The sequence below is a fragment of the Schistocerca cancellata genome, chromosome 10, assembly GCF_023864275.1.
Source record: "Schistocerca cancellata isolate TAMUIC-IGC-003103 chromosome 10, iqSchCanc2.1, whole genome shotgun sequence".
Classification (NCBI taxonomy): Eukaryota; Metazoa; Arthropoda; class Insecta; order Orthoptera; family Acrididae; genus Schistocerca; species Schistocerca cancellata.
In genome coordinates, this window is record NC_064635.1 from 208,296,230 (window position 1) to 208,312,155 (window position 15,926).

General features: G+C 39.3%; 1 protein-coding gene across 3 annotated transcripts in view; it reads left to right on the forward strand.

Annotated features, from left to right (window-relative positions):
* Positions 1-605: 605 nt before the first annotated feature.
* The window catches only part of LOC126106597 (replication protein A 70 kDa DNA-binding subunit-like), a 170,869-nt gene continuing 155,548 nt past the window's right edge, over positions 606-15,926 (forward strand). The window contains exons 1-3 of one of the 3 annotated variants that reach the window (XM_049912943.1): positions 606-857; positions 8,024-8,071; positions 13,811-13,998. In XM_049912943.1, the coding sequence (XP_049768900.1) occupies positions 825-857; positions 8,024-8,071; positions 13,811-13,998 (269 nt within the window). In that variant the 5' untranslated portion in view covers positions 606-824. Of the gene's footprint in view, positions 943-8,023; positions 8,072-13,810; positions 13,999-15,926 lie in introns of all 3 variants that reach the window. The other 2 variants (XM_049912941.1, XM_049912942.1) reach the window with 2 other exon arrangements.

Sequence of the window (15,926 nt, forward strand, 5' to 3'; positions counted from 1 at the left end):
TTAAGCTTCGAATTTACCTACAGTATTCAGCTTATTAGCTCATGCTTCAGAATCATAATTTTTATTGTCCCATAACATACAGAGTTAAATCACAAGACTTAATGTACGGGGACTCGTCTTTAACATTTCACTTTAAAAGCGCTGTAGGATAGTTCCGTTTATTTCCTGTTGCAGCTGTGAGGATAATATTTCTAATAGCGACAGATAACCTGTATATGTATAATATGAAATGACAGTTAATATGCTAAGTTTATGGCACGATTCAGAGAATTTGGCAGTGAAAAATAACTGACAGTTATTCATAACGGTCAAAAGTAATTGATAAGAAACATAGCTGTCACTGTATAACGTATACTCCAAAATAACCGTTTGGCCCACACAACTCTAAAGTGAAAGCCTATGCTGGAAACAGCCCTGTGGCGGACGTCGTGTAAACATGTTACAGCCGCGATAAAACACCACAACCCAAATGCAGCGATCGGCAGTCTTGATCGCTACGTTAGGAATTTATTCATGAATAGGAATACATGAAGATATTGTACATGGATTTTTATTATTTTATTTGCCAGCGTCGTCCAGCAATGGTGCGATATTTTCCACATTTTCACTGCTCAAGGTCTAAAACTGAGAGTTTTTCGGAAGTCGTCGTCTACTATGTACATCGAACTACTGTACAGTATTTACGTATATTAACTGTGACGGTGCTTTCCCGTGGATTCTGCGTTTTGGCGGACGGGAGATAACCTAACATAATTGAACTTTAGTTACTGATTCTCAGCTGTGTGTGCATAATATTTTAGCAACATACATTTGTTACCGTCAACATGACGTGGCAACTCACAGAGGGAGCACTTGCCGTAAGTGAAACGCTTCATTTCTTCCAAGTGGCAGTTAACTTTCTGGTTTCACGTAAATAGATTCGCAGTAACCTACCACGGATAGGTATGGCGAAACGTAAATGAACTTTTTAAGGGCATGTTTTTGCTGCACATAGATGTAACACAGTCGTTAATTTTGTGTAGAGAAGAAAACTAAACCGAATGTTACTTTGATAGGTAGTTGTCATAACATGATCAAATATGCAGTGGTTGGTTGTAGTTGTGTATGTCGATTTCACAAGGGCGGGGGGAGGCGAACCAGCCAGAGACCTTGGTTAGAATGTTACTTTGATAGGTAGTTGTCATAACATGAACAAATATGCAGTCGTTGGTTGTAGTTGTGTATGATGCTGTCACAAGTGTGGGGGGAGGCGAACCAGCCAGAGGCCTTGGTTAGATTGGAATGGCCTGTGCGTTGGCGAAACCAACGCATCGCAACATGAAATACTGTTGTCGTAATAGACTGATATGTAGTGTAGTCAGAGATTTACGTTTGTTGTTGCAGTGACATACCGGTCTTCTTATTTCCGATTTGCCAATACAGAAGCGTCAGATTCCACCCATTTGCTTTGACCAATGACGTCATCAATATGGCGAAAACTGCTGCTTCCAGTGTGTTCAAAACATGGAGGTAAAAATAAGACAATAACGTCACTACATGCACTCATCAACAAAAACGAACAATAGGCCTAATAAAAATTACACAATAAGTCTCATTCTAGAAATGAAATGAGATTGGAGCCTTAGGGGCGGGAGGACAAACTATATATACAACAATAAAAAGTACCACACCATCCCAATACGAACAATACCCGGAAAAGTGTAAATTATACCATTCCATTAAACCGACAAAACTACAGGAATCGGACCTTTCCCTTGAACTACATAGCTCAACCGCTGTTACCAGTACAAAAAAACACCACCTACAACCCCTAAACTTATACAGCTCAACCGCAGCTGTTGATGGCAAAAAACCAAAAGTGGAACCAAAACCCCAAATACGCTGTATTCACTGCATCAGTTTATTTATTTATTTATTTTTTTTTTACACACAGGTAACTTACCATAGATATACAACACACTAAACATCACAGTTACCATACAGTAAACCAAAACAAAAATTACTTACCAACAAAAGGCTCCAGCAATACCATTTCAGCAATAAGGCCAAACACGTGCTGAAACTGTATGGCAAACTTCATATCATCACCCATCTCAGAACATAACGATACACTTGTGGACTTGAATGCCATATCTGACTGAAAACACTTCCGCAACTCACATTACCGCACCAACTACCTAAATTCAAATCCCCATTAAAACGATGACAACCAAAACTCGAATGAACTCTATACCACATGTTATACTCAGCATGTCCACATCCACCAACAGAAGGCACCATCAAATACAACAACACGACATCTACAAACACAACCAACCCAAAAAGTCCATGCTGTAGTGAGGTCACTCACCACAACACCATTACGTCTTGCGTCTAAGCAGAGCAGTGGAATCGGATGCTGCTGTTGGCCCTCCGATTTTGCCAGAAATTCAGGCAATGTGGTTAAATTGTAAGGTTATAGAACAAAATACCAACTAACTTTATTTACAAACGTTAGCAAATAACAAACAAAGTTACTGATTGGCTGCTGATAATAAACATATGATTCATCCTATTCAAGTCCAGTTGCTCATCAGTTGTTACCAACATCAGCACACAGTGCAACAGCTGTTGACACTGCAAGTGCACATTTTCGCCCCTATTGGCCATGCAAGTCATATTCATCATTGTACATGTGTGGTATGGCCCCTTACATCGAGTAATACAACAACAATTTCGTACACATATCCTTATTTTTCACAGCCGCATTTGCACTGAGTTTAAAAACACATTTTTGTAAGCAACATGTTTGCAACTATGTTTCCTGTGCATGTCCCTGTCCACGCCAACTACAAACACATCTCTCTCTCTCTCTCTCTCTCTCTCTCTCTCTCTCTCTGTGTGTGTGTGTGTGTGTGTGTGTGTGTGTGTGTGTGTGTAAATTCCATTGCCTGCAAAGTGATGCTGGCATACTGCAAAATGTCCATTAGGGACATAGGTATATTTCTCATGTTGAGAAAAAATACATACTTCAGCAGACATGGCTGGAATGGTATTCTGCACAATCTGAATGTAGAAAAAAACACTGCTTTTTGTATCCGTAACTTCATTGGGATGTCAGCACCTGTTTTTAAAATTGTGGTGAATTTGATAGAGCCATTTTTTCAAAGAAATACACAAACTTCAGAAAATCAATTCCTGTGAAGTGGAAATTTACTAATAGTCTTCGATATCTGGCAATAAGAAATTCATTTCAAAGGTTTGCATCTTTTTCTGTATTTCAAAGCCAACTGTATCTCAAATAGTTCCTACAGTTAGTGAAACATTGGTTAAAGGATTATGCAAAGACAAACCAATTATGGAAATAAGACTGAAGTACATGTTTTTTTTTTATATTGAATACTTAAATACATTAATAAGTCCAGTCAAATCCTCTGGACTGTAAACATCTACCATGTCTTCTTCAGTAAAACCTTGATGGGTAGTAACAAACGTTATGGGGGCTCCGCAGTTGTTGTAGAATCCCCTGCTGTATCCAAGCTCACCGATGATTCCTCTGTCTCCTCAGTTTTCATATTTAAATACAGTTCTGCCTGAACGTGTATCTCAGACAGTTCTTCCGTAATGTATTAGCAGAGACCTTGGTATCTTTTCTACTCCACTGTTGCTGGTTTAAGCACAATACACGTTTCTGGATAGTTTGCACTTCACACTTTCCGTATGCCCTCCCTCTGCCTCATAATGTGATTAGATCAAATATTTTCTCTCTTGACATAGCAATAGATATTTGAACGTACCGAACTGTGTGTTACAACACAATTATTATGCATCGTCACAAGAAGTCTTCAAGTTATATGTAAACTAAGGGCCATTCCAAATCAAAGGGTCAAATGTTAAAAAGTGTTTAGGGGCTTTTTTTTTTAAGTTACGGACTTTTTATGCTGGATCACACTGTGCAAAAATTACGGATGTAGCCACACCCAAATGAAGATACAAGTGGCTAAAAAATTTGTCACGCAATTCTGAGAGCAAAGGTTTGACCAACTACTGCTACTTTTTGTATGAACCAATCACACAAAAACTTCAGAAGGTTATTCCCACCTATGATGTCTGTATATGGACACATTCAAATTTTAGGAAATTTTTGGGAGGTAACATCTCAACTGTGTCTTGCTCAATCCTTTTTCTTCATGCCATAGCTGGAAAGAGCATGCGTTAAGATTTCGAGGCTGTATGGTTAGTGTGACACATTTTTCGAAACTAGTGGTCACACACTGTTTCTTTGTGTGCAAATTTTAATGACCTTCGTAGAAATGCACCCAAAGATAAAGCTGCAAGAAGATGACCATAAGTAGAACAGTAATCTTGCTGTTTGTGTTAAATTGAAAACATTGAGCAATATAATACATTAGGATACTATAGGCTTACGTTAATATATGTTAACAATGTTAAATTATATTTTCCGACATCTGCAACACACTGTGTACCATCAGATCACATGGAATAAATAAATAAATAAACTTTGCACTAATTTCTAACCCATCAAAAATTGTCATACATACATGCAACATACTGTCCTGGTTGTAAACCTGCAATTGAGATTGCTTGAATTTCATAATCTGTTTCGAAGGCATTACCTACGAATGCTCCAGCATCATTGGAAACTCTGCTTACTCCGAGCTGATTATAGTTAATTGACTTAAATTAATGGATTTTCTCTTGTTTTAGTAATTTTAAGTCCCCTGTCAAACCTTGTTTCTTGATCAGAATGAATTTTTTCAATTTCTCCTTTTCGTATAGAAGAAGTTTCATGCCTTGAATACTATCACCACAGAATTTGAACAAACCATATGGGGTCAATATCTGGTTATCTAAGGGGCTCTGTACACTAGCACAGGCTGCAAGTCTTTTTGCTGTCCCCCCATGCCATCACAAGGCGATTTACCATGGCCTGTTCCAAAACAATACCATTTGGTAGTAATGGCAAAATCCTTTCTGCACAGGAATAAATTGATGAAGTTTTTGAAATTCTTATATTGAGCAAGTGATCCATCACTAAAGTAATAAATGTTTTTAATGTTTCAATCTTTGCCTTTAAATATGGTGTTAACTTTATTTGAAAGGCATGGACAGCAATGGTATAATGACGGAAACAGTCACTGATCATACTAATGCTAATACTATGAAACCTCAGATAACGAGCATAATTCGTTCAGAATCTTACTCGTAGGGTGAAACACTCATAAGGAGGAACAATTTATCCCATATAAATTAATGTAAAATATGATAGTGCAAGGAACAATTTATCCCATATAAATTAATGTAAAATATGATAGTGCGTTCCATGCAGAAAAAGTACTAAAAGCTTTGTCTTTTTCATGTCATTTATTCATACAAAATTATACACACAGTATTACGTACTTTATTACTCATGATGCGTAACTAATTCTTTTTTACTAGGAAGCTATCTACAGTCATTTGTTTATGCCAATGCTTCAACACTTTGCAAAAATGTGACACAGCATTATCATGAAACAAATTCGTAGTGTGCGTAGCCACCGTTTTATTGGAATGACAATTTTCAATGTATGATGAGACCAATTCCCATGCTTTCAGCATTTCCCTTATTGCACCAAATGATTCCTATTTTGCTGTTACCGCCTCCTCTGAAGAAATGTTCTCCACAACATCCTGCTGTGAAACCCATTGCAACTACATAAACTCTTTGGTGGTCATTTCTTGGCTGTGATCTTCAACAAGCTCATCAGTATCACTATTATCCACTTCTAGTCCCATGCTCTTGGTCAAAGAGACAATAAAATTGACTACAGGCTCCACAAGTACTGACTCCAATGCCTCCAAATCACATTCGACAATGCACTCCGGCCAAAGCTTCTTCCAAGCAGAAGTGAGAGGATCCTCTTGACGCAGGCAATGATTTTGAGGTGATATTTCCAATACTCTCTGAGAGGAATGAGATTGGTAGTTTCAGTCAAGTCAAAGCAAGTACTCGAAGAGTGCTTTAGTGTAGAGCTTCTTAAAGTTTTAAATAATCTGCTGGTCCACAGACTGGAGTAATGGAGTAGTGCTGGGAGGCAGAAATTTGACCCTGATGAACTGAAATTCTTCAAGGATGTGGTCTTGTAGGCCTGGAGAATGGGCAGGAGCATTGTCCATAACAAGCAACACAAGGAGTGGCAGATTCATCTCAAGCAAATATTTTTTCACCGAAGGACCAACCACTTCACTGCTCCAATCACAAAAATATCACACGTCCCCCAAGCCTTGTTGTTGGACCTCCACATCACATTTAACTTGCTCTTCTGAACTTAACACTTCTTGAAATATTGTGGAATTTCTGAATGCTGAACAAGCAGCAGTTTAATTTTCTAATCACTGCTTGCATTTGCACGGAATAGCAGTGCGAGGCTGTCTTTCAATGGCTTATGACTGGAAACTCAATCTCCTCTGCCGTTATAAAGATACGCTTCAGCATCTTTTTCCTGAATAGACCTGTCCGATTACAATTAAAAACCTGTTGCCGCAGGTAATCTTCAGAATCTAAGAGCATATTGGAATTGCTGACGAAGTATGCTGCTGCCTTTGTGCCAGAGCTGGCTGCTTCGCCATGTGTCACAATGCTGTGGATGCCAGTTCTTCTCTTAAACTTCTTGTGCCAACCACTTGCAAATGCTTTTCATTCATCCATATGAGGAGTACCCTTTATGCATCCACATGGTTCTGCTTGTTCCTTCAACTGATCAACTGTTATTAAGACACCTGCTGGATTCCTGAGCAACATATTTTCATGACTTTAAAAGCATCATCATCATCATCATCATCAACAGGAAGACATTACAGTTATCCACAGTCTGTCTTTGCCAGTACTGTAGAGCTGTTCACCCAAAAATGGAACTGACTTTTTAGTATTTTGTTTTGCAAATTTGCTGTGTTGTATATTACACTTGTTTTTATGGCATGAGTTAAGTCAGTGTTTGAAAATGATTCATATACTTGAATAAAAAATAACTAATCACCGCTAATTAATTACCAGTGATTTCAATCTTCCCGAAGTGCTAAAATAATATCTTTTGAGAGGCATTCTTACTCATCAAAATGCAAACAATATAGCTTTGAAAGCTTAAAGCATCCTTGTTCCAGCTGTGGCAAGAAAAAAAGGATTGAACAGGACACACTTGAGATATTGCCTCCCTTAATACCCTAAAATCTTCCCGAAGTGCTAAAATAATATCTTTTGAGAGGCATTCTTACTCATCAAAATGCAAACAATATAGCTTTGAAAGCTTAAAGCATCCTTGTTCCAGCTGTGGCAAGAAAAAAAGGATTGAACAGGACACACTTGAGATATTGCCTCCCTTAATACCCTAAAATCTGCTTGTAGATTTGGCCAACTTTGCACATGCATATCTTTGATCCATATATAATCATAAGTGAGAATAACCCTCTGAAGTTTTGGTGTGATTGGGTCATACAAAAAAGTAGCAGTAGTCAGTCAAGCCTTGACTCTCAGAATTGCGAGACGGATCTTTTAGCCACTTTAGAGCTTGTTTCTAGGTATGGTTAAATCCCCAGTTTTTGTCATAATGTAATTCAGCATAAAAAGTCTTATGTATGAGCAGATGACCAAATGTTTGCTAGAACTTTTACAAAAGCCTAGCAAAGTTAGTATATTTGCACCTTTGTATGTGATGCAAAGGTGATTAGCCTCTCTTGAAAAGCACCTAAAAATTCAACCACTAAAGATACTGAGCTGCAATCTTTTACATAACCGTCAGAGACCATATAGAACCTTTGCGACTTATGACCACAGTAGTTGAGTCCCATAGTGCTCAGAGCCTCAGAGAACCTTTGCACAAAATTTCATTAGATTTGGAGATGGTCGAGTGGGGACCCTTGGTCCCCTTAATGTGGAATGTCCCCTAAATAAATAATAATGCAGGTGTAAACTTTGTAGCTTATTGAAAATTATGGACACATTGCAGTGTGACATGTTTCGTAATAGTTTACTTCTTCTAATTTGCAGACTATAATGCGTGGTGGGACTGTTGAAGATCCAGTAATGCAGATACTGGTGAGTATTAAAGGTGGCGCCAGTCTCCCAATTTACTGCCAATTTTTGTATGAGTGTTTGATCAGGTACATGTGCTGCCTGGTAGAAAGAAATTTACGTTGAAATGTTTGTTGGAATTGTCAATGTTACCCTGTGTGTATACCTCTCTCTCTCTCTCTCTCTCTCTCTCTCTCTCTCTCTCTCTTTCTCTCTCTCTCTCTCTGTGCTCTTATAGAAACTACTGGAGACAGGGGTATCACCTATCTGCTTTGACCAATTATGTCATCAGCATACCACAAGCCCCTATTTTCAGCATATCCAACATGGCGACCAAAACTTGTGATTGTAGCACCCCCAAAAATACAACTACCGCATGAACCAGCATACTGATTAAACCCAGTGAAATTAGTGGGACAACCACATGAAAAATAGCTGGTTTTGGATGAGGACAAACTAAAAATTCAACAATAAAAAGAACACTGTTCAAGAAGCAACACTGCAAAAACAAAACACTTGAAACTGTCAAAAAATAAAGCCTGACAAAACAGTTCAAAATACAGCATACGATCACGGTACCCCAATCTCTAGTACAGCTCAACCCTAGACGAGAATACCAAGACCTCCTGCCCCCCCTCCCTACAAACAGAAATCCAAATCTCCAGTTCATCTGTATAGCTGAACCATACAGTAAAAGTGTGTGTCATCAGCTTCTCTGTTGCAGTTGGCAACTGTATGCGCATTGAATGATGGTAAGTGATCATATGAATGACAAGTCGCATATAACAAGATGGCGGAACCGGTGAGAAAATGTTTTCCAATAAACAAGAGTGGATAAATATTTTTTATGTGAATCGTGGGAGAAGTTAGGTAGATCATTGTTTATTAATAATAGAGTGGCATGTTTGATATTAATAAACATTGAACCATCTACCTTGTCCTGTAATTTAATTAAAAACTTTAATCTACTTAACTCAGTGGTTACGCAGGGACCTAAGAGAACAGGTTAAATTTAATGACATTTTCTGATTTATACAGGATCTGTCCCAAAAGTTCCTGGAATGAGTTTTGTTAGTTGGCAATTTCTGGCTGGTAGGGCGGAGCTTCAGGCGAAGAAGTTGGTGGGTTATGTAAGCTTTGAAATGAGACTGGCATCAGTCACCTGTGGGCATTTGTTGAGGCAGGGTTACCTCCGTCTACAGGTATCTACTGCACCATCATTGAGCAAAATGTGGACCAGTTTTTGGAGCAGCATTATGCAGTCAAGTTCTGTGTGAAACTGGTGGCGGAGATGCTCGAAATGCTTCTGAAGGCCTACAGTGACAGGACAAAGAAACAAAGCCAAACTTTCATGTGGCACAAGAGGTTGCAGGAAGGTCAGGAGTCCATCGACGACGACCACTTGGGACCTCCCTTGACATCACAAACGGGCAACTTGGTGCAAAAAGTGCATCAAGTTGTACACGAGACCAACAGGTGAGTGTCTTGATAATTGCAGAGGAGTGTGAAATACCCAAAACAATCATTCACCACATTTTAACCAAGGATATTCAAATGAGAAAAGTTTGCGCAAATATGCTGCCAAAAGTCCTGACGAGTGAGATGAAGTGCATTTGCTCAAGTGCCAGGAATTGTATGAGCGCCGCCAGGAATTTTATGAGTGATACGACGTGGATAAAGTGATTACAGGGGAAAAGAGGTGGATCTTTTGGTACAACCCCAAAACAAAGTATCAGAGCAGCAGGTCGCACACTTAGCACCCTCCTCACCTGAAAAAACCAAAGAAGAGCAAATCGTGAATCGAGGCATTGCTCATTGTGTTTTTTTGATAGAAAAGGTGTGGTTCACAGTGATTTCGTATCACAAGGACAAACAGTCAATGTGGAGTTCACTGTGAACTGCTCAAGCGGTTGTGCAGCAGGATTCAACACGTCTGAACAGAAATTTGTGACAATTGGATTGTGCACCACGATTGTGCGTCATGCTGTGTCTCGGGGTTGCCAAAACAGGGAGGCAGCGCTGTCCCAGCTGCTGTACAGCCCCAATCTGGCACCAGGGGGCTTCTTTTTGTTCCTAAGGGCCAAAAGCACCGTGAAAGGAACTCTACATGCAGTGCTGGAGGTGGTAAAAGCAGCTTCAGTGACCATACTAAAGGAGTGTGCCTTTGGTGATTGGATGAAGCATTGGCAACGATGCATTGAAGCACGCAGTGAATACTTTCAAGGATTGTAAACTGACATTGAATAAATGATTTTTAACATAATTCATTCTTGGAACTTTCGGGACGGTCACTGTATGACAACATTCTACACAATATATTCCATTTTGCCGACAAATAATTTCATATGACTGTAGCACACTAAATGGCACAATAACGTGTCTCACATACACTTCGTCCCCACATACCTAAAATGCTAGAGCACGCCACCTTTTCATACACAGTGCACTCTACAACAAACAAAATTTCACTTTCACTCCAAAACACACACACACACACACACACACACACACACACACACACACACACACACACACACACCACGGCTCATTGACGTCACACGACACAATGTGACACAGTGCAACTATGTCACCAGTCAAAGCAGATGGGTGGTATCCTACAATCGAGTGTACCACTCTTATAAATCAGTGAGACCTTGGGTAATTGTAGGTTAAGAAGTGTGCGGCTGTTGAAAGGCGCTCTGGTCTAAATTGAGCACATCAATATTGTGATGCTGACTCATTTAGAAAGTGCTCATCTTGTTACAGAGGTTACTCTTTACTTACTAATTTCCAAACATATGTAAGTATTTATGTACAAAATTTTAAGTATCATTGAACCACCATTCAGAGTTGCAGGAATTTTAAAATACTTCTTCTGTAGCTGGATGGAGGAAAAGTAATGATTCTGGCTCATAATTTTCAAACAGAACGGACTGTAATGTCTTGGAAATCTGAATCGGTGGTGGCTAATGGCTGGGAAGTTCGGTGAAACTTAGCAGGGAAGTAAAACATAAGCTATGTTTAAGATGCTTGTCTTAATAATGGAACACAACTATGTCTATTCAACCAAATCAATCCAGCGGTACTTTAAGGCTACAAACTTGTCAGTGATGGCTTCATAGAATGACTGTGTTTTTATTGAGAGTGCTAGAAGTTATTTCTTAATTGAAATATTTGCTAAAGAAAAGAGTCACATTTCTAAAATTGTTTTCCTAAGGTACATGTTTTTATTGTAACTAAAAGAGAAAAGTTTCATCCTGCAGGTTCTGTAGTAGAAGAGATGGGCAGAATAGGGGAGAAAAGTTTATAAGTATACATAAAAGTGTCCTTATTAATGATATGAATATAATAGAGGGAAACATTCCACATGGGAAAAAATATCTAAAAACAAAGATGATGTGACTTACCGAACGAAAGTGCTGGCAGGCCGAATGAAAGTGCTGGCAGGTCGATAGACACACAAACAAACACAAACATACACACAAAATTCAAGCTTTCGCAACAAACGGTTGCTTCATCAGGAAGGAGGGAAGGAGAGGGAAAGACGAAAGGATGTGGGTTTTAAGGGAGAGGGTAAGGAGTCATTCCAATCCCGGGAGCGGAAAGACTTACCTTATGGGGAAAAAAGGACTGGTATACACTCTCAAGCGCGCGCGCACACACACACACACACACACACACACACACACACACACACACACACACACACACAGAGCCCAAAGCAGACATTTGTAAAGGCAATTGCCTCTGTACTTCCACCTCGACTGACATCTCTGCCCAAACTCTTTGCCTTTACAACTGTCTGCTTGTGCCTGTATATGTGCGGATGGATGTGTGTGTGTGTGCGCGCCAGTGTATACCTGTCCTTTTTTCCCCCTTTTTTCCCCCTGGAATGACTCCTTACCTCTCCCTTAAAACCCACATCCTTTCGTCTTTCCCTCTCCTTCCCTCTTTCCTGCTGAAGCAACCATTTGTTGCGAAAGCTTGAATTTTGTGTGTATGTTTGTGTTTGTTTGTGTGTCTATCGACCTGCCAGCACTTTCGTTCGGTAAGTCACATCATCTTTGTTTCTAGCATTTATAACATTTTTCCAGTGGAAATCTATCTTTACTTTTCATTGGCATACAAAACAGAGACTTCATTTTTTAAGCATTGTTTCCGACAGTACAGGCACAGAGGAATATTATAAGTTTTCAAGTGCACTAAAAGGAAAACGTATGGCATTCTTCAAATTTTGTTGTATCAGCAAGGTAAACAAGCTGAATTTTTTTGTGCAATCATGGAATCTCATGCATTTTCTTTAAAACATGATCAAAAATTTCATAATACAAGGCTTGGTACAGTGTGGAATAAATAAATATAGAGATACAAAATCTACTCACCCAGTGGCGGCAGGTGAACATACATATAAGAAAAGGTATTACTTGTGCAAGCTTTTGGAGCTAGAGGCTCCTTCTTCTGGCAGAAGGGTTGAAGGGGAAGGAAGAGGGATGAAGGAAAAGAACTGGAGAGGACTAGGAAAAGGGATATAGAGTTAAAAAAAGTCACCCACAGCCATGGGTCTCTGAAGGCGCCAGACAGGATGAGAAAGAAAGACTGAACAATGAATCTTTCCTTCTCATGTTATCTGGTAAGTCTTCCCTGACCCGGGTTTCTGGGTGACCTTTCCAAACTCCACCCACTTCCCTATAACATACCTCACCAAACGTACTGTCGATGGATGTGTCCTCCATGCACAGAACAACCAGAGCTGCAGACTAATATCACCATCTGGAAGTAACCAAGCATAAAATATCTTTCTACTTCTCTACATGCCCCCTCCAGAGACTAATTTGAGCAAGTGACGTCATGGTTACTGTAGTAACCATACAGTTATGTTCTGCCTATGGCACTCCCCATAAGGTTGAGTTGTGAGTATGGGGAAGGCTACTTCATTTTGCCTGCAGAATTCTGAATGTACTGCAAGAAAATTCCATGCAGTACCAAACAGAAGAGAATGTTTTAGTAAAAACCGGCATAACATGTTAAGGTAAATATTTTTTTTTAAATGTGTCAAGAAAAAAGTTTTGGTGATGTGCTACTTCACCTACACCCCCTCAGTACTGCCTTCTCTGGATTGATATGAAGTGCTCAATATATCAAAAAATTCTATTTTAATATTAAAGCTGTTTCAGACCTCTGAAGTTAGGAAAATGCAGCAGAAAGATTTGAACAACATAATATAAAATTGAGTCATTTAATTTGTTATCATGTGGTAAGAATATTTCAAGTAAATTTACCCCATATTTCTTACACAAAGCTGGAAATTTCACGAAGTCCAAGTTGCATAACATGACTTCAGTCTGGGCAAATCTAAAGACTGCTGTTTTTGCGTTAATGTCTACAAAACACAGCGTAGAAAATTGAGTGAGTAACATTTTGTATTGTGTGCCACAAAGCCGATGGATTTCTTCCTTTCTTTTTTCTGGAACATGTCAATCCACATGTCAAATTTTGAGTATGTCAAATTTGCTGATGACAGAAGTGAACCGGTAAAGAGAGAAGTTCGAGGAATTATCTGAAATTTCAGCATATTGTACATACAACCAGGTCAGAGATTTAGTTCTCAGAAACTGAAATTTCTTACAAATTTATTTGTTGGTGCTTCTCTTTTTAGGTATTTGCCAGGCCTGTTTCGTGGAAATAAGGGCAACAGTGGCCCTTGTAATTTCTGTGCTAATTGTTTGATTGATTTGCTTAACACACTTACCTCTCAATTTGCAGGGCACCGGGAGAATAGATGGTGCAGGATCAAGTGAGAGGTACCACCTCCAGGTTTCCGATGGCTGCCACCAGAACAGCGCCATGCTTGCAACAGAGTTGAAAGACAAGCTGACATCTGGAGAGTTGTCAGACTACTCAGTGGTCCGATTGAACCATTGGATGCTTAACAGTGGGGAAAGGGGAACAGAGTGAGTTCATATTTGATACTGTAGCAGCATAGTGGAAAGATTCACTTACTTTTGTTAGGTTTTCAGATCCATTAGAGAAATCTTAGTTATTTAATGACAAAATAAGGATGTAAATGTAATCTCACTGTAAGTACTATAATAGGTTCTCCATTTCGTTTCTCTTTCTGTCTTAGTGTCATTTTAGGAACATATTGAACAATGGGATTTGTTCGGAAGACAGTGTCATATTGCAACTGCTGAGCATAGAATGAAAAATTACTGACATGAGCACCATTTCATGCTAGAGGCTTGGGGAGATTTGTGGTGTTTTTATACATTTCTGTGTTACACAATCAGTGTTTGAAAGTGCATTAGAAACATATTATGAATTAGTCATGTCTGATTCTAAGGTCATACATGCTTCTGAATATGGGTAATGACTAGTACAATGGTGGTTTGGTAAGTCTGAGAAAATAGTGAGAAAAAAATGTTTGTTTCACAAACAGCTCACATTACTTCTCGACATAATCTCCTTTGAGGGACATACACTTAGTCAAGTGATACTGTAGCTTTTTCATCCTGTTGGAAAAATATGTTCTGTTATACTATGCAAAACACTCGTTGACTGCACCTATCACTTCCTCATTTGATGAAAATTTCTTCCCAACAAGCCAAAGTTTCAAGTTAGAGAACACGAAGAAGTCACTTGGGGCTAGATCGGTGAATGGGATGGATGAGGAATGCACTTCCGTCATTGTTATTGCTTATATGTGGGATGGTGCATTATCCTGGTGAAAGAGCACTTTTTTGTGTGCCAATCTTGGTCTTTTTTCAGACAACACATGTTTCAAACAATCCAACAATAAGGCATAACACTAACCAATTATGGTTCTGACTTTTTCCAAGTAATCTAGGAGGATTATTCGTAGGGAATAAAAAAAATAAAAATAAAACAGTGGCCATCACCTAGCCATCAGACAAAATAGTCTTTGCTTCCTTCATTGCACTTTCACAAGTCTTTGTCTATTGTTTTGCCTACCATTTGGCTTTGGTGTGTAATGAGGCTCCAGGTTTCATCAACAGCTACAAATCGGTGCAAAAAGTCTTGTGTATTGTGGTTAAACATCGCCAACGTTCTGTTGAAATGTTGTACCGGATGCGCTTTTGGTCATCTGTGGGCAGTCACAGCTCCCCTCTCACACACAGCTTCTTCATAGCCAATTCTCCATCCAGGATATTGGGAACTCACTCAGTTGAGATGCCTATAGTCTGGGAAATCTCTCAAATTTTTATTCGGTGGCCTTACATCACCATATCATAGCTTTTGTAAATGGTTTCCTTTGTGGTAATCTCAGTTGGGCAGCTGGAGGTCGCTTTGTCTTCAGTGCTTGTCCGACCAATGCTAAATTTGTGATCCCTTGATGCCTCAGGACATGTGCTACCAACCGATCCCTCCTTCTAGTCAAGTTGTGTCACAGACTTCTGTTCTCCCCAATCCTATTCAATACCTCCTCATTAGTTACGTGATCTACCCACCTAATCTCCAACATTCTTCTGTAGCACCACATTTCGAAAGCTTCTATTCTCTTCTTGTCCAAACTATTTATCGTCCATGTTTCACTTCCATACAGGGCCACACTCCATACAAATACTTTCAGAAACACTCAATGTTAACAAATTTCTCTTCTTCAGAAACGCTTTCCTTGCCATTGCCAGTCTACATTTTATATCCTCTCTACTTCGACTATCATCAGTAATTTTGCTCCCCAAAAAGCAAAACCTCTTTACTACTTTAAGTGACTTATTTCCTAATCTAATTCCCTCAGCATCACCTGACTTAATTCGACTACATTCCATTATCCTCGTTTTGCTTTTGTTGATGTTCATCTTATATCCTTCCTTCAAGACACTGTCCATTCTGTTCAACTGCTCTTCCAAGTCCCTTGCTG